At 36.6% G+C, this 22,664-nt stretch overlaps 1 protein-coding gene across 1 annotated transcript; it reads right to left on the reverse strand.

Annotated features, from left to right (window-relative positions):
• Positions 1-8,656: 8,656 nt before the first annotated feature.
• LOC112055809 (trypsin alpha-3-like) lies at positions 8,657-11,249 on the reverse strand. Its single transcript, XM_024096017.2, has 4 exons — positions 11,210-11,249; positions 10,367-10,568; positions 9,053-9,311; positions 8,657-8,956 (listed from the first exon to the last, which is right to left on the reverse strand). The coding sequence occupies exons 1-4, from the start codon at positions 11,247-11,249 to the stop codon at positions 8,657-8,659; spliced, it is 801 nt and encodes a 266-aa protein (XP_023951785.2).
• Positions 11,250-22,664: the final 11,415 nt, after the last annotated feature.

Below are 22,664 nucleotides of genomic sequence, written 5' to 3' on the forward strand. Positions count from 1 at the left end.
CAGTCTTCATAAAATGAGGTAGGTTCGGCAGACTTTTAGTCCATCATCATCATTAACCCATATTCGGCTCACTATTGAGCACGAGTCTACTCTCAGAATGAGAGGGGTTAGGCTAATAGTCCACCACGCTGGCCCAATGCGGATAGGCAGATTTCACACACGTGAAAAATTAAGAAAAATCTCAAGTACATATGCAGGTTTCCTCACGATATTTTTCCTTCACCATTTGAGACACGTGATATTTAATTTCTTAAAATACACACCGGACCGGATTCAAACGTACGCCCTCAGAATCGATGGCAGCGGTCATATCCACTGGGCCATCACAGCTTAGTCCATCAAATATACAATAAGAAAAACTATGTTTGAATTACAATACTGTATAAGACAACAAAGTTAGTAGACAAACAGATTATAAATTTCTTAATAGGCTTACTTCTTTCGACACGTAATTAAGCCATAACTTAAAACGGCAGTTATTAACTTTTTAAATCTGCCTGGAGGCCGGTAATACCTTATTGATATTTGTGAACGGGCTGGATAATAATATTTGTATATCGCCCTCCATTATTACTTGATCCGCCTCGCCGCTCTCTAATGTGCCTAATGCGGAGATGAAGGGGATTTTTTTATAAGAATCGAGAGCTCTTGTTACACTGGCAGTAGTGTATTGGTGTCCACAATGGGTAGAGAGGTAGGGTCACACAATGAAGCAGCCGCATAATTGTTAAACTGAACGAGGGTTGAACGACTTGTCAACTGTTTCATACAAATAAACGCATATTTTTTACCGTTTGCTAAACATCAGAAATTCGTTCATTGTTTTGTGATAACATTTGTCTAACTTAGATTTTTCTTCATTAATTTAAGTTTAAGTAAAACAATAAAATAGAAAACCTATATGTAAATTGAATAAGAAGTTAGTAGGTACCAGTAGCGAAGGCTGAAATTTTCGACTAGGTAACCTGTTGATGTGTTTATTAGTCTCGTATACGTCGACGTTCTTACAGTGTTATTTATTTTATTTATATGTACTGCTTCTTTTTAGACGTTTATTGTACAGATAGTAGAAATGCTGTTCAAATATGAAATACCTTTTTCGAGCGTATAAAATACTTTATGAGTACAATAATGAATATATTTGTATGGATTTTTAAAAGGTAACCCGATAGGATTTGTGTTGTAAAGGTCCATCGCCCCTGGTAGGTACCTAGGAGGGCAAAAATGATCTGGAAAAAGAAGGTACAGCAGAGGCGTAGTTTGCCTTGCCCTGTACCAAAATAGTTGGGGGCCCAATAGAATAAATCCCGAAAATCTCTGTAGTTGCTTGTTCCCTGTACAGCGCAGATTACGACTCAAATTAGTAAAAAAAAACATTTTATTTAAAGTAAGTTGTACTCATTACGAAACCGTATTGGGCAAGGAATTTTCTATTTTGTACGATTTATATCGGTGGTTACTCTAGTTAAAAAACTTGTGCACGCCAATGTCTACTACCTACGGTATTTTTATACTATACAGTAGATAGGTCGTGTAGGTTGTCTAAAATATATTTGGTAGCTAAATATATATCTAAATCACCTATGATTTATACGAGTACCTATTAGTTTTTATTATTAATCCTTATCATATTGAAAGTTACATGATTTCACTCATCGGTATTTTTCCTTATCTGTCATTTGACGTCATTAGATAATCAACCGTTAACTTTATCGGTGATAACATATCCCCCTCATTATTAACAATATGATAACTGCTTACTGACAAGTGATTTGCTTTCATCAGAATATTCATATAAACGACCGAGCCACTCTCAGTGTATTTTTCAATTGTTAAAATTAAAAAAATACTGAACGTATTTTATTTGCAACGCCACCTAGTAGATTTTTTAGGTAATATGCTATAACTAGCCTGTCTTTTATTGGCGGTAGAAGTCCAACACTATCTGGTTTAAGATGTCGATGATGTTTTTTCCTTCTGAAAACAAGGTAACTAACACTATAAGGTACTTATCTATACATAACTTTTTTTTATTTTGTAGGCACCTTAACTTAACTATTAAGATTTTCTGTATAGGTAGGTACTTTATTGTAGATTTTGATGAACAATAAATCTTAAATAAAGAGTTAAAGGCATTATGAACAATAGCGCAATTACAATAAACACGTTATAAAATTTACGGTAACCTTTCCAAAGCGTGAATGAGGTAAGTGGTCTGATACCGATCACTAACTGCCGCGCCACAATACACTTCATCCCTTATTAATTATTTGATCGTAGGCATAAAGGATGCCGTAATCGTCAGAATAATAATATCATCGCACCGCATAAAGAACCCCAAGTAGCGACAACACAAGCGTAAAAATTACACGCCGTCCTGCCAATATGTTTGTGTGTATTAGATTAGATTTATTCGACTGGGTCACGCACACAGGCGAGCGTCTACCCCGAAACGGGGTGTGCATGGATGTGGGGGCGACACCACCACAGACGAAGCCGCCACCCGCCAGATGGTCACACACACAGGCGCGTCGCGAAAGGGAAAGCTACACTGAGTAAACAAATCGCGGGAGCGAATGCCGTCCCTCTCGGTTACAAAGGCCAAAGCCGGTGTGTGTCACATCACTGTGTGCTGTCGACACGATCCGACGTAGATTGTTCTGTGAAATTGCCAGGTAATAGGCCGAGGGACTATAGCATTACACATACTTATTGGTGGGTTAGACGCTCAACGGCCTAATCGAATTGAATATTGGCGACACATTGACGCGTTGACTTTCAAATTGATGTTCGTGTTACGTTATCTGACTTGATATATCCAATACACTTGATTAGTAAAATTAGTCAGTAACTTTCGTCTTAGCTCGCTAGTTCAGTTATTTGGGCTATGTGGGTTTTGGGTTTAGATCCTGGAGTCCTGGGTGGCTATGGAGTACTAAGCTTTTGTTTCTTCTCGGCCCGTAGTTGGGCTGTTGCTGGTACTCCACATCCCCTCTCCTATAAGGAGGGAGATCTGGTACAGGAATGCAGTTCTAAAGCTTTCTAGTGTACCTTAACAGAATTGGCCAGTAGACCAAAGGAATTAGAAGACCATCATAGGGTCAGATCTACTAATCATAAAGGTCAATTTCCGTAATTATTATTTCTTTAGATCTATAGATTACGACTGAATGATGAAATTATAAAGACAGTATAAGACTATCAAAATCTCGATTTCCTCATGGTTTGTTTCTTGTTCTTGTTACCTCATTCCTCAAATTACCTTCATCATCCTCATCATCATCATCATCATCATCATCTTCATCATCATCTTCATCATCTTCATCATCTTCATCATCTTCATCATCTTCATAATCTTTATCATCATCATTTTCATCATCATCATCATCATCATCTTCATCATCTCCATCATCATCATCATCATCATCATCATCATCATCATCATCATCATCATCATCATCATCATCATCATCATCATCAATATTGTCATCCTTGTATCAAAGGTCACTGCCTAAAATCGAAAAATCAGCGGCTCCCTGTAACCCGCTTAAAATTCAATACATAGCATGAATTAATTCTATATTCAAAGATCATCGTCAGCATACGATTCATGTGGTTATATTTACCATAGTCTAATTCATTATCTTATCAACTAAGCCTTGACTACAAACGAAGTATGCGCGGCAAGGCGGGACGTTTACAGAATTGTTATCGCTTAGAGATTAAAACTAATTTGTAGTTGTTGTTTTGTTTCTTTCTTTTAATGTTATATTTTATGCGCAACTGTGAAGGTAAGTATATCCATCTGTTACGTGATGAATTTGCATTATAAAAATCATCATCATCATGATAATCATCATCATTGCCGATGGTCGTCCACACACGACACACATTTGACTACATAATTAATTGAATTATTATTGTCATCATCACCTATTACTATTTCTCTCATTATAAAGAGAAATAGTAGTAGGTGATACAAGAAAACGCTGAGGTTTAAAAGAAGATGTTATGTCTAAAATCGAGAAAGGTATGCTAGGATGGTTTAGGCATTTGGAGAGGATGTCTGAAAGAAGATTATCAATAGCAATTTAAGGCGAGGGTCAAGAATGAAGAATCTAGGAAGGGAAGGCCAAGGTGAACGTTCCTGGACCAAGTGTAGCACTTTCTCATTATAGGCCACAGGTTAAGAGCTATATATACCGTTATAATTATTATCAACAGATAGATGTCTAGTGCTCAACATCTGTCTGTAGCTTCAAAATTCATTTATTTCAAGTAGGCTTAGTTCACAAGTATTTTTTTGTAGACTATTTGTAGACTCTAACACCGGAAAGATTTTGCTGAGAAGAGCCGGGAAAAACTCAAAAGTTCCTCTTTCATTCAATCATATAGTAATAATTCAATTTACATTTCTTTTTTTATTCTATGCAAGTTAGCTCAAGACTACAATCTCACCTGATGGTAAGTGATGATGCAATCGAAGATGGAAGCGGGCTAGCTTGTTAGAAGGAGGTTGAAAACACATCCCTTTCGGTTTCACGACATCGTACCTGAACGCTAAATCACTTGGCGGTACGTCTTTGCCGGTAGGGTGGTAACTAGCCACGGCCGAAGCCTCCCAGCCCAGCCAGATCTGGACCAACTAAGAAAACTACAATCACCCAGCCGGGGATCGAACCCAGGACCTCCGTCTTGTAAATCCACCGCGCATACCACTGCGCCAGAGGCCGTCTAAATTCTGTTCTCCAGTTCACTGACGGACGGAAAAAAACGCCAAATTATTCATCAAGAAGCAAAGTTTTCAACCATAAAAAAACTTACAGGAAACGAAATAAGAACCCACACACCTCTTAAATTTTCCCATAGAATGTAATTAAATAGATATTAAAATATGATATAGGATAGTATCAAAGTCCAACTATGTATTTGTGTGAGATGCTTCATTGTTAAGATACTGTTCACATCTCACGAGGGAGGCTGGATCAGATTATCATAATCGAATCTCCTCCAGATTTAAATGAGGCAATCAATCAAGAGTGGCACAGAGCTTGTTGACAGGAGGGATTCTGAGAACTAAGCACAGTTTATTTAGATAGTACTTATTACTTCTAAATGCTTTAATTTCTAAGACTTATTTACACAAAACAACAGACAGACACAAAAAATTAAATGTAAGCAAACCATTCTCCGTACTTCGCTTTTAAAGTAGACGCCCCTGAATTCAACCGCGTGAATATAGTTCTTTTTTTGATAGTTCGTTTTCATTATCAGCCGATGGATGTAAACTGCTGGACATAGGCCTCTTGCATGGACTTTCAAGGACAACGGTCTTAAGCCGCCAGCATCTAGCTGCTCTGCTTGATGTCTTCGGTCCACCTAGTGGGAGTCGACCAACATTGCGCTTTCCGGTGCGAGGTCGCCATTCCATCCAAAGAGATGGTCCATTTTAGGCCATCTAGCCTGTTCACTAATTTGCTCTATTAACAACCTATTAAAATAATCATCAAATCACCTGAGAAATGTCTATCTACTGTATGATATCCAAGAAGGGTAGCCAGTAGGCACCGTATGACATTTGTTACATAGCATCTCAATTTTGTATACGTCATCTAACATGCGTTAAAGTTAGTGAATTTGCCTGCTTGGCAACCTTTCAGTAAATAACCTGAAATTAATAGAAAACGTCGTGGGACGAATGTCGGTCACGATGAGTTCGCCGAAGATAATCTTATGTTTACAAAAAAATATTGTGTGATAAGAAATGGTGTTAAAAGTTACAGATGCGAGATTAAAGAGATAATATTTGATATTGCACACCTTTATCTGTTGGTTGCCAACATTTCACCACTGTTACCAACATCTTCTAAATGATGAAAGTTAGAGGAGAGACAGAGAGGAGAAAAATTGAGGTGTAAAAGGTTAGTAGGTATGGACATCTAAAGAGGAGGGATGAAAATTCATACTACCAGGATGTTGAAATTGCAAGTGGAGGCAGACAAGAGAAGAGGAAAGGCAAAAAAGAGATGGTTGGAGTTTGTGAAAGAGGACATGTGTAAAGGGAATGGACCTGACTTAAGCAAAATTAGTATGAGTCCATGAAAGATTAAGAACTTGGAAGAAAGTTTCTCAGCCCATCTCCTAATATAGGGTGGGTAGACAATTATTGAGTTTGGACCGTAGTGTCTATGGAAGGTAGCAGGTTTCATGGCTCCCTATTTGTCTACCATACTTACCTATGGTAGGAGCGTGAGTAGACAAACATTTTATAAAATCTTTTTAACAAAAACAAAAATAACCGACTCAGTTATTTTGATTTTAACACAAAATTAATAAACTGATATTCGTGAAAATTAAATGGAACCAATCTGTAAGTATATTCTTTGAAATAAAAAAAAATTAGTTATTAAATGACGAAATTAAGAAGTTGAATTGAGAACCTCCTCCTTTTTTGAAGTAGATTAAAAATATGGGATATCTGACTATCTAAGGTTCATAATTCTTCAATTAATAACTTCAGGGTTTTTGTCTTAAGACAGGATATAGGTATGCTATATCTTGTCTTAAGACACAAATCTTGAAGGCCTTGAAATAAACCCATGATTATCAAAGTTAAAAAACATCAACATGTTAAAACGAAACAGAAGCAAGAAGTCAATGACACGTTTAGTTAAATCGACCTAATACGCGTGCTTGGTATTCAAATTAGGTAAAAACTTGTATGTTAACAGATAACAGCTTCAACTGTGTTGATAAGGATAATTAATTTAGAACCGGTTTTTCTACCGTCATATAGGTACCTAATCTTTAACTAAGGCAGAATATTGATGTATTTAATATTTTGTTTACTGAAATTCTACTGTTCAGGATTGAAACAAGAGTTTAGGACACAGAAACACAATTTAATTGCTAATTTTGAAAATTTTTAGAACATCTTAGGTATCGATTTATCATTATGATTAACATGATCATGATCATCATATCGTCATCATCATCAGCTTATTAGTAGGTTCTTAGTAGATACAAATAGAACAGTAGGTATATACTCGTAGTAGTACAATAGCCCATAAGAGTGAATACCTCCGCTAACTAAATGAGAGGTGCTGTAAAAAAGAGTAGAAGATAAAAAAAATCTACTGGTCTATGTCTGTTCGAAACAATAGATTTTTATACAGTTTTCATAAATATTCGACTTTTAAATTAACTCTGAGCATAGTGTTTTTACAACGATCGGATTTAAAAAAAATATTCATGCTGACTTCGCATAATTATTGAGTATGTTGTTATCGTTATATTTCTTTTATAAACTTTATAAGCGAGTTCTTCTTTCTACAATACACTCGGTCTCGTTACTAGTTCCCCAGAAGATCGAATCTATATCGACGTTCACCGGTAATTTAGCCAATGATCTCGACTCCGATAACGTTCTACATAGCTACTGTACTACTCGTTTAGTATCTAGCTACTGCCTATTACCTTTTAAGTGCTGAATACCTGCAAATATAAATTAATTAAGCTCATTTATTTTTTAAGAAATTAAATATCACGTGTCTCAATCGGTGAAGGAAAACATCGTGAGGAAACCTGCATACCAGAGAATTATCTTAATTCTCTGCGTGTGTGAAGTCTGCCAATCCGCATTGGGCCAGCGTGGTGGACTATTGGCCTTATCCCTCTCATTTTGAGAGGAGACTCGAGCTCAGCAGTGAGCCGAATATGGGTTGATGACGACGATTTTACGTACATCAAGGCAAGGAATATTTCGTATTAAAGTTTGAATATTTATCAAAGATTTATGTCATTACAGGACTTTAGTTAGTTTAGTATTTGGTCACACATATTTGGCCTGTGGTATTGGAGAAGAATGCTTGGAATATCCTGGACATAGTTCCAAACCAACAATTCAATCCTGCAAAAATTGGGCATCAAACAGCGCCTTTTTTCTATAATCGTCGCATACTCACTTTCTTTGGACATATCACACGAAGATTATTAATGTAAGATAGTTAATATATTCACGATAATTTTTAATTTTAATTCTATTTTTAACCGACTTCAAAAAGGAGTTAAAACTTATACATGAAATTGACGAGGCCCTTTACTATCTTAACAATTCAAGCGTCTGAACTAAAAAAAAATTTTAATAAAAAAAATACAACCGACTTCAAAACCTAAAAACTTACCCACTAAACTAAAAAGCGAAAAATAACATCATAATATGTTCTACCTGCTGATCAGTATGAAGGCGGTGCTTAGCCGGTGTTGTCTTAATTTAAGCCATTTCTGACAGGACCACATCACATGGCTCACACAAGGCTTGAATTAATACATCACCGGCTTAGCACCGCCTTCATACTGATCAGCAGGTAGAACATATTATGATGTTATTTTTCGCTTTTTAGTTTAGTGGGTAAGTTTTAAGGTTTTGAAGTCGGTTGTATTTTTTTTATTAAAATTTTTTTTTAGTTCAGACGCTTGAATTGTTAAGATAGTAAAGGGCCTCGTCAATTTCATGTATAATTTTTTACCAAAAGAGCTCCTACATTACGAGTATAGTGCTTTAATTCCAAACATCGTGTTATTTAATTAAAACAAATAAACAGCATGTATAAATATTTATTCTTTAATTAACGTAATTTAATAGGTAGATCTGATTTTATATTACAGCTAATTTGTCGATAATCCACGAGTAGTACTGTGACACCCTCGTGTATACTCCAGGGTACGATAGATTAGCACATTCTTCGCCCCAAGAGACGATACCGATCAGAGTTCCTTGGGTGACCAGAGGACCACCAGAGTCCCCTTGACAAGCGTCTCTAGGAGGATTGTTGGCGAAAGCGCATAGCATGCCCTCTGATATCTTAGCTATTTGTCGATAAGCGCGAGTGCATATATCCTGAGCAACCACTTCTACAGTCGCTGCTCGTAACACAGAAGATGCTGAACCTTCGTACTGAAATGAAGATAATTGTTATTATGTTTTAAGCTTTTCAAACTCTTTTAGTAAGTGAGAACTAAAATTTGTCACCATAATAAAAGTAAAACTAACCGATGTCATCCCATATCCAGTAACCAAAGCAGCAGTTCCGACTGGAAGATCAAAGTTTGGTTCAGGAATGAAAGCGGAATCAACATTTTTGTCAAAGACCATCTTCTTCGACGTCACAATCATTGCTATGTCATTTTCCAGTGTGAGAGTGGAATACTTTTCGTGAATGAAGACAGACTTAACATCGTAAACGGTTCCACCGCTCGATCGGGAAGCAGTGCCCACCGCTACTCTGAATTGTAGCGGATCAGATTGTGTTCTGAAATGAAAAGTTACGAGTGTAGCATATGTAGTAGTAGAAAGCGCAGTGTTGGCCGACCTTTCACCAAGTGGACTGACGACATCAAACGAGTCGCAAGGAGTTAGCTGTAGGCTCGCGCTGTTTGGAAGTCCCTACAAAAGTCTATGTTCTGTAGTGGACGTCCTTCTGCTTAAACGACGAAGATGATGATGACGATCATGATGATGATGATCATCATCATTGGTCATCATGGTTAGCATATTTGGCTTCAGATCATTAGGTTATGTATAAAGCTATGAAATATTGAGCTTTTCTTTTTTTTTTAAAGAAATTTTTAGTAAAATTTCTCATCCCGAATTGGGAAGTTGGTAGTTTTACGAGTACTTCCCCAATGCTTTGGAGAGCACGTCAAGCAGTCGGTCATGGTCGCTATCATTAACATCGGAGTGGTTGCTTGGAAATCAAAACTATCAACCTAAGCCAGCTAACACACACTGGAGCAGCGTGAAGGGTCTACTCTACACACACACATTGACACTCCTGTAATCAAGAAAGCTTGTAGTACGCCGATCAAAAAGGCTGCTAATCTTAATGATGAAGTTTTCCTTTATCAGTACCATTTGATAGTTAGATAGTATTCGCTACAAAGTCAAACACTGCCTCCATAAACCGCCAACCATCTGGTTTATCGGCGTTAGTAGTAATGGAACACCGTGATGGATCTAAGCTCCAAAGAAGCCTGGCCTTGCAGTGAGTTACTTACAAAAATAGGTTGATGTTTAACGCATTGCCATGCATTTTACACTCGTAGATACAAGAATGCACTACCTAGGTACCTTAAGTTAGAATGTGGATTGAAATAGTATAATGCCTTTTTTACGTGGGGAAATCCTCATGGATATCTTCTCGTCACTGGGAGGCAAGAAGGTTATGTCGGGCTTCAACCGACTAAAACTCACGGGACTGTTTCTTAAGCTACCGCAACCCAGCCATCGAAATAGTATGCCCTTTGCCTTAGTTAAAAAGCTTGTAAACGCACACCTAAACAAAATACCATTACAAAGAATACTCACGTAATAACACAATGGGCAGCAGTAAGCAAAGCTTTGGTGGTGATAACCGTAGCACCACACGTATATAGCCACCCCGCACTGGTCTTCCGCCGTATAGCAGCGTGGTACGGAACCTGCGATATGTCTATGGTCTGACCGTTCACCACGCGACTCAACTCATTCGACGACGAAGCGGTTGGCAATGATGATGAGAAACTGCAAACTGTAATGTTAATCATACTTTTTTGAATAATCAAAAGTTTGTTATCTATACTAATATAATAAAGCTGAAAAGTTTGTTTGCTTGAACGTGCTAATCTCGGTAACTACTGGTCCGATTTGAAAAAATCTTTCAGTGTTAGATAGCCTATTTATCGAGGAAGGCTATAGGCTATGTATTATTACCTACCTACGGGAACAGGAACCACGCGGGTGAAATAGCGCAGCGTCAGCTAGTAAGCAAATAAACCCTTAAGTTTGCTTTAAAAAATATGAAAGCGTTTTGTTTATATTACCCGACTTTATAAAAACGTCGTTTTGAAGGCATTGCCAAAAAACCTGTGTGTGACCAAAATAAAACCAAATTGATGGGTTAACAGTTAACACCGCCTTCAAACCGATCAGTAGATATGACAGAGTTACGATGTTATTAAAATTGTTTTAAGTAGGATAATTGTCATTTTATAATAGTAATAAGATACATATTTTATGTAAACCTAAAATTTCGGCAATTGGCTTTTCAAAAAATCTTTGTCTTTTTCTGTGAGGTCTGTCAATTATTTTGAATTTTGTTGTATGTTATTTAATGTACACTTCTTAGATTTTATATAGTATAGATTTTTAATAAGAAATGAAATAACTTACAGCATAATAAAAATGTCACGAGCCCAAAAATAACACCCATTTTGATCACAAACTTCACACACTGAGCGAGAGTTGAATCTTTAAGTACCTCACCGGTTGATAAAATTTATCTTAACAGATCATATCTATTTAGAAATGTCACCTATCTATTGGAATGTGAGTTAAAATTTTCATGGTATTAGGTAAGCACGAATATGAGATAGGTAGGTACTGATTATGTTAGCTGTGACGTCACACGGGTCTCCGCTGAAAATCAGCGCCGTGTATAAGCCGGATTTATATTTGTCTGACGTGCCGTGTCGTGACGATTAAGAACAGAATTGGTATAATACATTTTATTTGACAACGTTTACACTTATGTGTTGTGACATGTCGTGATGATTGCATACAAAATGTATGATACCGATTCTGTTCTGATGCGTCACGACACGGCACGTCAGACAAATATAAATACGGCTTTATGTTTGTATGTGTATATGTTGTACACGGCATATGCTGAACTGTACAAGTGTACCTACATCCTTTCTTTTAGGAGGATTACAGACATACATGCTGTCATAAGGGTAGGGAACTGTACTGTAACTTTTATATTTGAATTTTATTTTCTTTCTTTGATTTTTCTTAAATACTCGTAAGTTCTTATTAAAGTATCGATTTTAAAATATACATAACTAACATATCTATGTTCTAGACTGTATTATGTAACTCAATATATGACTATACAGACTAATATATATGTAGAGTTTACAAATAGAAATTTACAACAAATTTATGGAAAACTTTAAAATAGGTAATTTTAAAGTTTTCCATAAATTTCCGCAAAAATGTTGTTCTCGAGTCATATAAAAAAAATTTGTGCCCTAAACTAATATTTTTTAAAATTTCTTACTTCTATACAAAGCAAAATAAAATCGAACTTCTATACCTAATATAGTTTTCATTTTTCCTTAAATCTCTCGCAAAACAATTTGGCATGAATAATAATAATAAAGGATGTTCCATCAAGCTGTCAAATGTTTATTTTAAACATTTTCTTTTTAACGGTCTTATGTAATTGTAATTTGAGTTTTTTTTCGTGTATGCATGTTTATGCATATACAGATAAATATGAAGTTGTTTTCTAAACAGGTATTTCTTAATTTAAATATTTTTAAAATAATATTAAAACTACTAAATTTAAATTATACCTAAAGACTAAGGCATCGTAGTATTCATCCGAATCTATGTTTATTGGTAAGGTGCCCAGAAGGCTGGCAGTATTGCCAGGTTGTATGGGAATACTGATTCTTGAACCTAAATAAAAGCAAGCCTTCTGGTCAGTGTCGACTAATCGCTTAGCGATTTCTTTTAAAAGAAAGCGAGTAGTCGAAACACTAGGATCGTGGGGTCCGAGTACCGGACCCCACGATCCTAGTGTTTCGACTACTAATAATTTCATAATTATTATCAGGATATCCTATTGCAGAACAATAATTTTCTGTGTTATCATAAAATTGGGGTTTTCCTGTGTTATCAAGTTCGGTAAATACATTCAACGTACTTCGGAAAAAACGTACTCGTGTCGTTATCTTGACTTGGATTCTTGGTTTAATCCATGACTACGGATTAAACCAAGAATCCAACCGAACTATTTTATAATTTTTAAACTTCCTATATCTTTATTTTTAAATTTAATAGATAATTATGTATTATTATTATCATGAAATCTATTATGACATAACACCTATTAGGTGTTAAACGAATTTTCCCGTTCTTTTGGGTTTTTCCTGCGTTATCTGGTGTTTGATTCTGCTATTTCATAATCGTCTTTTTTAATATTCGCCTATCAAGTTTTATTAGAATTTGTATTTTATCTCTATGGGATGCCGACATTTCGTATACCTTGAGGGTATACTTATATTAAGCTAATCGCAGAGTTGCTTATTCTAGCAATTTTGGACGTCCTCGACCATTTCATTCACTCAATTCGTACCCCTTAAGCTGAGGTAACATTACTTCCAAAATAACGTTCAAATGTTGTTCACAAGTTCATAAAAGCATGCGTCCACATACGTACGTATCGGACGCATCGTATTAAACGGTAAATTAGTGCGACCCGTACGATGAGTGTCAATGGAGGTATTTGTATGACTTTCAATACAAAGAATACAATCCGTTTAATGCGATGCGTCCAATACAAGTGATGCGCATCAGTGGACGCCTACCATTACGTCCATGATACAAATTAAAGACACTCCATTTTAGGTTATTGCTAAGCACTTGTTCTCATCATAAATTTCCCGGTAATAAAAAGGTGCAAATTGTATTAATAGTGTTTTAATACGGTTCAGTCGTTGCGGCTCAGGTTTTATCGGCAATCAAATCGATGTCTCAGCGCAGGGAAATTTATTGAAACATTAAATCAATTGCATGTTGAACTGTAACGAGCTTGTGTATATGGACATTTAAACGTTATTTCATTGAAATGTACTTAAATTACGAAAAGGACCCAATTATTGGCATAATAAATGAATCAGACTGAGACAACATAGTGAAACACACATAATTATTATAAAAATATTACTAAGCGTAGTAATGAGTAGTAAAGTAAGCGAATAAATAAGAATTAATAATAAAATAAAACACTACATGAATATTTTTGTGTGTTTATGTCTGACAAACTGATCCATGCGTCAGGTGATCCAAGAGCTGGCGCTTATTTGGCCCAAAGGTTAAGCCTTGCCATCCAGAGGAGTAATAGCCCTAGTGTATTGGGTACCTTGCCTATGGATGAACAATTGGATGGTGTGTATTTCTTATAATTATTTTATTTATTTATTGTAAAATTAAATTTAATATACTGTTAAGTCTTAATTTTAATTTCATTATTAATATGTATTTTTCGTTGGGTCAATAAAGACTCTGTAATTAAAATACTTTCACCAATGGAAAGCTACATTGTCAGCCACCATCATCATTCATCATTATTAACCCATATTAGGCTCACTGCTCAGCTAGAGTCTCCGTTTAGAGAGGGGTTACGTCAATAGTCCACCACGCTGACCTAACGCGGATTGGTAGACTTCACACATGCAGAAAATTCTCTGATATGCAGGTTTTCTCACGATGTTTATCCTTCACCGTTTGAGACACGTGATATTTAATTTCTTAAAATGCACACAACTGAAAAGTTGAAAGTGCATGCCTCGGACTGGATTCGAACCCACAACCTCTGGAATCGGAGGCAGAGGACATAAAATCCACTGATCACGGCTTACAAATAGCTGATTATTCTTCTAACAAAAAGCATAGAGACGAAAATTGTCATAGTATAAGTGACAAGTTAAGTGGGTATAACATCTCACTTAGTTGTTTTTCCGCATACGACGAAACAATCGTTGAAAAATAAACAAAACTAGAATTTAAGTATCAGCATGATTATCGGATTAAAATACAAGGTCATTGACCAAACTTGCGATTGCCAGACATACCCTATTTTATGAATACTGAAGGTTTACCTACCATAAGTAAGTACAGCCTTACGAAGCTTAGACCATTTTGAAAAATATCGTTCTAGTCTAGACTAAAGCTAAAGGTGCTGATAGACTTGAGCATTCACTTGTAATTAGCATTCGTACGAATGTTACATCACAGCATACGAGAGCATTCTACCGAGCATTCTAGCGAGCAGATTTGCTTGGAATGGCAACATCGAATAGAGCGTTCGCTAGAATTCTCAAGATTTTGTTCGTAGTAGTACTTTGATCTATGTTTGGTTCGGCTCGTTGTTTAATTCGACAAATATAAAAACGGCGAATGCTCGATGTTCTGTTACAAGTGAATGCTCAAGTCTATCAGCACCTTTAGGCTTCTAGCGAAGAGTTGCCATGAATGAAGCTTAGGATCTGGCGACTAGTCAGATTAATGAAATAGAGGTTCTGGACCCTTGAAACCTCATCGACCTACCTGGCGCTTCCTAGTTGGCAGTGGTTCTCAACATTGAGGTCTTGGGTTCCCAACACTGGTCAGTGATTTAATATTTGCTAAATTGGCTTAGGTCTGATCTGGTGGTGGCGTTGGGCTGTGACTTACCCACAACTGATTTAGCGTTCCGGTACGATGCCGAGTAGTAACCGTCAAATGTATGGGTTGAATAAACTTGTACCTAGTCCAAGATATTCGCTGCCTTCTTAGATTGAATGGTCTCTTAATAATACAAGTGAAAACACAGTTAAGGGCTAACTTTTCAATGAAAAAAAAGCATAGGTACAGTACAAATTTATCAATGTCCTAACTCCATAATTGTCTACCGCACTAACCTATGGCTGGAAAATGGGCTTACAAACTTTCGTTTTCATAGACGATGAAAGAAGAAAAAATACTTTATTGCACACACAAATAATTAAAAAAAATTAATATTTTAAAATGTGTATGCAAAGGCGGCCTTATTGCTATAAGCATTCTCTACTAGGCAACCCCTGTCGAGAGTAAAATGAGGTATGTTTGGCTATCGCAGGCTCTCGTTCTATCATTGTAAATAAACATTCGCTACTAGTAGCGCCATCTGTCGTGTAGGAAGAAATTATTTTTTTATTGCAACTCTTATCGTCTTTGTAACAAACATTACCGTTATCGACTCGGCGGTTTATTGGTTTTTACACGTGTAATTTTTATACCAATGAATACCTATCAGATTTATTATTTACAATGTTATTTAGTTTTTTTTTTTTCTGATTGAATATTAATTGCTGTAGTCTTTATAACAGCATCGGGGGGAGGTTGGGTATACAGAATCACTGACTGAATTAACCGAATTATTTTTGTATAATATTCCGTAAATATATATCATTCAGTGGCTCGTCACACCACCTTACGTCGTCTTTGCCGGTAGGGTGGTAACTAGCCACGGCTGAAGCCTCCCACCAGCCAAACCAGGACCAATCAAGAAAATCTCAATCGACTCAGCCGGGAATTGAACCCAGGACCTCCGTTTTGTAAATCATCTGCACACACCACTACGCCACGGAGGTCGTTAATTGCTTGAAGTGTCTGAAAAAGTCAAGCCGCCTGGGTGCTATAATCGAAAACGTTGCTTAATAAAACAAAAACATACATGGCCTTTATAGTCATTTCATCTATTAAACTTAGAATATAGAACTTTTTTTAAAATTAATAAAGAATACAAATAAGTAACTTAAGCTAACTTACTAATAAGTAGATATACAAATCATGCCCATGTGAATGGCAAGAATACTGGCTGTATTTCCACGCTGGACAGCCATTCTGATCATCTTCTGTCACCAGTCGACGCAACTAGCCGCGGTGAAATGATTCGGAGAAATGAAGAACTTTAAAAAAAAATAGCATACAAGCATCAATACGATCTACTGCATCTTCTAAGAATGATCATTAGTCACGTAAGATTAAAGTTTACTATCGATTTTTTCGCATTACATAAATAAATAAAATAAAAACTACCGTTACCAAGACTCAACGAATAGGTTAAGCATTTAAAAAATGGAATCGTTTACAGAGCGCGGCTACGGGGCGATAAGATAGTTGAATCAATGGAAAGTCGGGTTCATGGGATGCGCCCACGCGCATTCCGGGGAGCCAAAGACCTTTCGCTTCCTGGATCGCGACGAAACGTACGGGAGATTTCTAACAAGTGATCTGATTCTAATGAGCCGCCTTGTTTAATAGCTTTTACTGTTCCTACATAAACAAGATACCGTTTTACTACTCTTATTTAAGAGACCTGCCGCGCTGTCGTATCATGACAAAACATCCTACTAATATTATAAACGCGAAAGTTTGTATGGATGTTTGTTTGGATCTTTGGATGTTACTAACTACTGAACCGATTTGGGTGAAATTTGGAATGGAAATAGATACTTTGGATTCAAACATAGGCAACTTTTCATCGCGAAAAAATTCATGGTTTCCACGGGATTTGTGAAAAACTGAGTTCCACGCGGACGAAGTCGCGAGCGTCTGCTAGAAATCGCAGTTCCTTGTTTTATTTGCTTGCCTGACTTTAATTCTTTGCTAGACACCGTATCATCATCATCATATCAGCCGATGGACGTCCACTGCAGGACGTAGGCCTTTTGTATGGACTTCCAAACATCACGATCCTGAGCCGCATGCATCCAGCGAATCCCTGCGACTCGCTTGAAGCCACAGTTAAAACTAATACATTTATTAGTATTAAAATATATATACCAGTATATGTTACCATGTGTGAGAACCTCATTTATGAGTGTTACTAAAAAAGCTGTATTTGAAGATACATCGTACTTCGTGCATAGCACGGCAGCCGGACTTTGATTGCAATGCACTAATGAAGTGCTTTGAGCTTGTTAAAAACATTACAAACTATTTAAATATGTATCTACTAGCGGTCTCTGTCCACGTGTAATTTCTAAATAACAAAACTGTAAACCTTAAAATATTTACAGTATAAGCTAATATTTTCTTTATACATAATATTTCTTTCTAACAAAATAAATAAATATTAAATAATAAAATCGGACTGCTAGTTAATGACAGCTAAGAGGATTTTTTGACTTTATTCCCTCTCCCAAAGAAACCGTGGTTTTCTGGAAAAAAGTATTTTATGACCTTGTTTGTAGTTTGACTACAAAACGTTCCAGGTTTCATTTAAATTCATTTAGTAGTGCCTGATTCGCGACCGATAAAAGACAGACAAACAAATAATTATAGAAATCTAACCGCGTTGCTCAACTACGAGTAGGTGTAGTTAGTTAAGTATACGTAACTATAAATTGATTAGGATTACGTTGGAAGTCGGTTTTTATTTGTATTGGTACATTTCATAATATCCTTCACTAATTGGTAATAATGATTTCATATTAAGGTAGGTCTTAACATTTTGGCGTCAAATATTCGGGTCGGCGCGGCGTCAGGTTTGGCATCGGCGTCAGGCGCGTTCATCCGTGAAGGACGGCTGGTATTGCTCGCTCTGATTTGACGCCTGACTTCTAACCGCGACCGAGTCAGAACTAGGGCTCCAAGTCAAAAGTGTAAAGCGATTTGACGCTTGATTTCTAACAGCGAGCTAGTCAGGACTTGTATTCTAAGTCAAAAGTGTACCTACAGCGACTTGACGCCTGACTTCTAACAAGTAGCGAATCTAAACTTGTTATCTAAGTCAAAAGCGTACAGTGATTTGACGCCTGACTTTTAATAACTAGCGAGTCCAAACTTGTTATCTAAGTCAAAAGCGTACAGCGATTCGACGCCTGACTTTTGACAACTAACTAGTCTTAACTTGTGGTCTAAATTAAAAGTGTACAGCGATGTGATGCTTGACTTTAAACAACTAGCGAGTCTAATCTTGTGGTCTAAGTCAAAAACTTACTGTGATTTGACGACTGATCTCTGACAACTAGCAAGTCTAAAGTTGTAGTCTTAGTTAAAAGCGTACAGCGGTTTCATACTTAGAAGAAGATACTACAAAATTCAGTTGTTTGAAAAAAAACGAACACTCTCTCTATGTACCTTTGCACAAATGGCTGTGTATATTTTAATGACTAAAAACATGTAAGTTCTAACTTGGTGCTTGCTTGATATACGCTTAGATATTACTATACGCATTTAATTGACGCATGCCATTAAATATCCCAGTCCACAAGCAAATATATCCGAAATCTTTGCCTACTTTAAAAAAGTTGATAATACCTGTACCTAAATATAATATTAGGTACCCTTTTACCTACCTCTCGTCATCAAAAGCATCATAACTGCCGATCATATTATTATATGTTCTGTAGAGACTTCCAATTGATGTAAGACATCAGCATACCCATGCGTTGTATTTATGGAACAATTGAAGGCAATTATATCACCTTTCGATATAGCCTATTATATATGTAAATAGCTCACAACGCATAGTCTTGAGTGTTTGTCTTCATGATTTTGTTAATTTCCTAGTAAAGTTATTAGCACAAGCACCAAGTGCTTGTGCTAATTTCTCATTATGTTTGGACCAAACTAAATCAAGGTAGTATCAGATGTCCAACAAATTATTTGTGTTAACGATATTGCAACGTTCACAGTAGCTGCATTGACACCTATTTCATACATTACTTATATCCTCATACTAGCTGACGCCGCGCGGTCTCACTCGCGTGGTTTCCGTTCCCGTAGGAATACGGGGTTAATATATAGCATTCCTCGATAAATGGGCTATCTAACACTAAAAGAATTTTTCAAATCGGACCAGTAGTTCCTGAGATTAACGCGTTCAATCAAACAAACAAACTCTTCAGCTTTATATATTAGTATTAATTAGTAATAAGTATTTTTTTTATTGAGAAAGAATACAATTAACAACTTAAGCTAACTTATCCTAATAACTATACAAATCCTGCCCACGTGGAATGGTGGCAAGAATACTGGCTGCATTTCCGCTGACTCCCAGGCTGATTTTGCGCAAAAAATAAGTTAAAGCTTTTTGGAATTCCAAGTGGATCTATGGTTTATTTTGTTTATATATAAGTGTTTTTAATTGAACGGAAACTAGAATTATTAAGTCACGATTGTTAATTGTTTTGTGTAATTGGAAAGAAATTATTGTTCAGTAGCCAATAAAGTAACTTCGTTAACTGCTTCGTTGGTGTTTTGGTTAGCATGGTTTGCTTCAAATACTGGAGTTATTTATTAGCTTAGACCAACACTGCGCTTTCCGGTGCGGGGTCGCCATTCCAGCACCCCAATGATGAGCTGATGGACGTTGGGTTCCCAGGATAATATAAAGGTTTGCAAGAAAATATTTTGGTTTCTTTACTTGAAAAAATCCATATAGTTACCGAATGATCTGTGTCAACTATGATCGTGTAAGTATCACCATCAAGCAATGTTTGTTGAATAAATAGTAATAATTTTATGACTGAAGGTTATGATAATTATCATCTTTAGATAAATGATAAACCAGTGTCACCTTTAGTGTCACTTTAGTCTTCGTTAATCGTTACTAAGTTACATTCGAAAAATTTATTTGCTCTCTTGCAATAAAAACGACATAGCCTTATGAAGAAAAAGATGATTAAAAATTCTCAAGTTTATTAGAGACTTTTTTTAGATCATCATGTCAACTGATGGACGTCCACTGCAGGACATAGGCCTTTTGTAGGGACTTCCAAACATTACGATACTGAGCCATCTGCATCCAGCGAATACCTGCGACTCGCTTGGTGTCGTCAGTCCACCTGGTGGGGGGTCGACCAACACTGCGCTTTCTAGTGCGGGGCACCATTCCAGCACCTTGGGACCCCAACGGCCATCGGCTTTTCAAACTATGTGACTTTAGTTCTTCGGCGGATCTCCTCATTTCTGATTCGATCACGCAGAGATACTCCTAGCACAGCTCGTTCCATTGCCCGCTATATGACTCTGAGTTTTCTTATGGAGCCCATAGTTAGCTATGTTTAGATCAACATAACATATTTAAAAACTTAATTTTGCAAAAGTTATTCAATTAGAAAACTAAATAGGCCGTCTCGTGATACATCTATATTAGTATGAGAATTAGCAATAGGGTAGTTGATAAGTTGACTCATGTCAATCACCCTTTACTCTTTGGATATGGAACCCTAAATAATACAGCAAATTATTCTAATACGTAAACATATTAACATGATACACCAATATAATGTTTGTGTATCTTAAAATTGCCTTATTACTTCGTCGGGCTCAATTTGCATATCGGAATAACGATTTTCACGTGAAACTGAGACCCTCAGTGAATTATTCGAGCCACTGGAGCGACGATTTCCTATTTATGTTCTCCGCTATTGTGCCTTTATTTGTATCAAGGTAGCGAGCGTAAAGAAATACGTGTTAGATAACTTTTACGGAGCAACCTCAAATTGTGTGAACATACTTTGAATTAAGAAACAAAATGTTCTCTATTGTTATTTTTAAAGCGTTAAAGCTCCAGCAGACATACAAACATTGTAAGTTAGCCGATTGTTGGACTAAACTTACTTTTATAAATTTGTTGGACATCTTTTTAATTTTGCTTATTATGATCGGTGTCCAATTAATAATTTGAACGATTTAGAAAGTGCGGACTAGCATAAAATAAACATTTATTCGTATACTTTACTATAGTCGGAAAAATTACAAATCTCCGACTATAGTAAAGTATACTATAGGTAGTAAAGTATATTCTGCGGAACCTCTGAATCTCGATAATGATAAGACCGGTATCTAATTAATAATTTAGACTACAGATTAAATCAAACTTACAGAACAAAATATGACCACTTTTTTAAAAGTATATTTGCCATATCTTTTAAATACGATTAATATTCCCATTCCTCACCAACTAGGCGGGAAAGACTGTCTTAGGAGTGGGTACGACAATAGCCTAACGGGCGGGGATCGAACCACCACTAATCAGTGATGAGTCCGATTTCTTTACCGTTGAGCTATTGAGGCTCTAAACCTGGATCATTGAAACCTAACCCCCAAACACTATGATCCAAACTCTATAATTGGCTACCACACTTACATAAGGTACATACGAGGATGCTGGCAAACCTTCAGCCTTCATAAAATGAGGTATGTCTAGCTCTAAGTTCATATTCGTATACTCGATTTATTCGGCCAACTCACAATTGTGTGTCTGTGGGAGCTCTTACTAATTTTGTGTTTTATCAAAATTACTGGATTTAAGATAGTTAAATGATTGTTTTTTAATCTTCAAAATTACAATCGGTTACGTTTGCAGAACAAAATGGTTCTCGTAACTAAACCTATAAATTACTTAAGCACGATAATGTAGTTTGTATTTTACTCCTACTAATTCGTATGCATAAATTTTCATGAATCTTGATTGAAAAATCAAGGATTTCCATGCGAGGTTTCATCCATTCGCGACCCTTTTGTGACCTTTAGTGTCGTTTAATGTCTTTAACCAATGTCTCGTCTATCACTAATACCGAGAGTCCCCGATATCTAACGTCACCCGGACGTGGGTTTTCTAACTCACGATCTCGGGGGCGTCCGGACTGATTCGCTCTGGTCACGGTTACACCTTCCCGAATGGCCCTCTAAGTCGAGGTCCGAGTCTCATAGGAGACGCCCTTAGAGAGCCGTTCCGTCCTCTATCTTTATTTCAGCCTTCGGGTCTCATCAGGCGATGCTTCTGCGCTCGCCCAAACCTCCCGGTGACGCCGTAGTGGTCCAACATGGAGCCATCGGCACTTACTCAAGAACGAAAAAAAAATAATACCGAAAATCATCGAAAAAGTTTCATAGGTAGCAAAATTACTTTCGAATTTATAGTATTAATATAGCGAGTACGTGTATAACAATGTTATTGCATACGATTTCTATTTTTCAATCGGAGCGTTCCGCCTTTCAATACTTTCCTATACCTACTAATATGTGAACTGGACCAGTATAAGTAGCTCCATTCAGTTACGGTTACTAGAGTTCATTTAAT

Source organism: Bicyclus anynana, chromosome 12 (genome assembly GCF_947172395.1).
Source record: "Bicyclus anynana chromosome 12, ilBicAnyn1.1, whole genome shotgun sequence".
NCBI lineage: Eukaryota > Metazoa > Arthropoda > Insecta > Lepidoptera > Nymphalidae > Bicyclus > Bicyclus anynana.

What these genes read in the sequence shown, in the direction of transcription:
- LOC112055809 (XM_024096017.2), bottom strand. Translation starts at nt 11,249, where the DNA reads ATGGGTGTTATTTTTGGGCTCGTGACATTTTTATTATGCT. An exon ending in GCTGCCCATTGTGTTATTAC is followed by an intron (nt 9,312 to 10,366) that starts GTGAGTATTCTT and finishes TTTTCATTTCAG; the next exon opens with AACACAATCTGATCCGCTAC. An exon ending in CTGGATATGGGATGACATCG is followed by an intron (nt 8,957 to 9,052) that starts GTTAGTTTTACT and finishes TCTTCATTTCAG; the next exon opens with TACGAAGGTTCAGCATCTTC.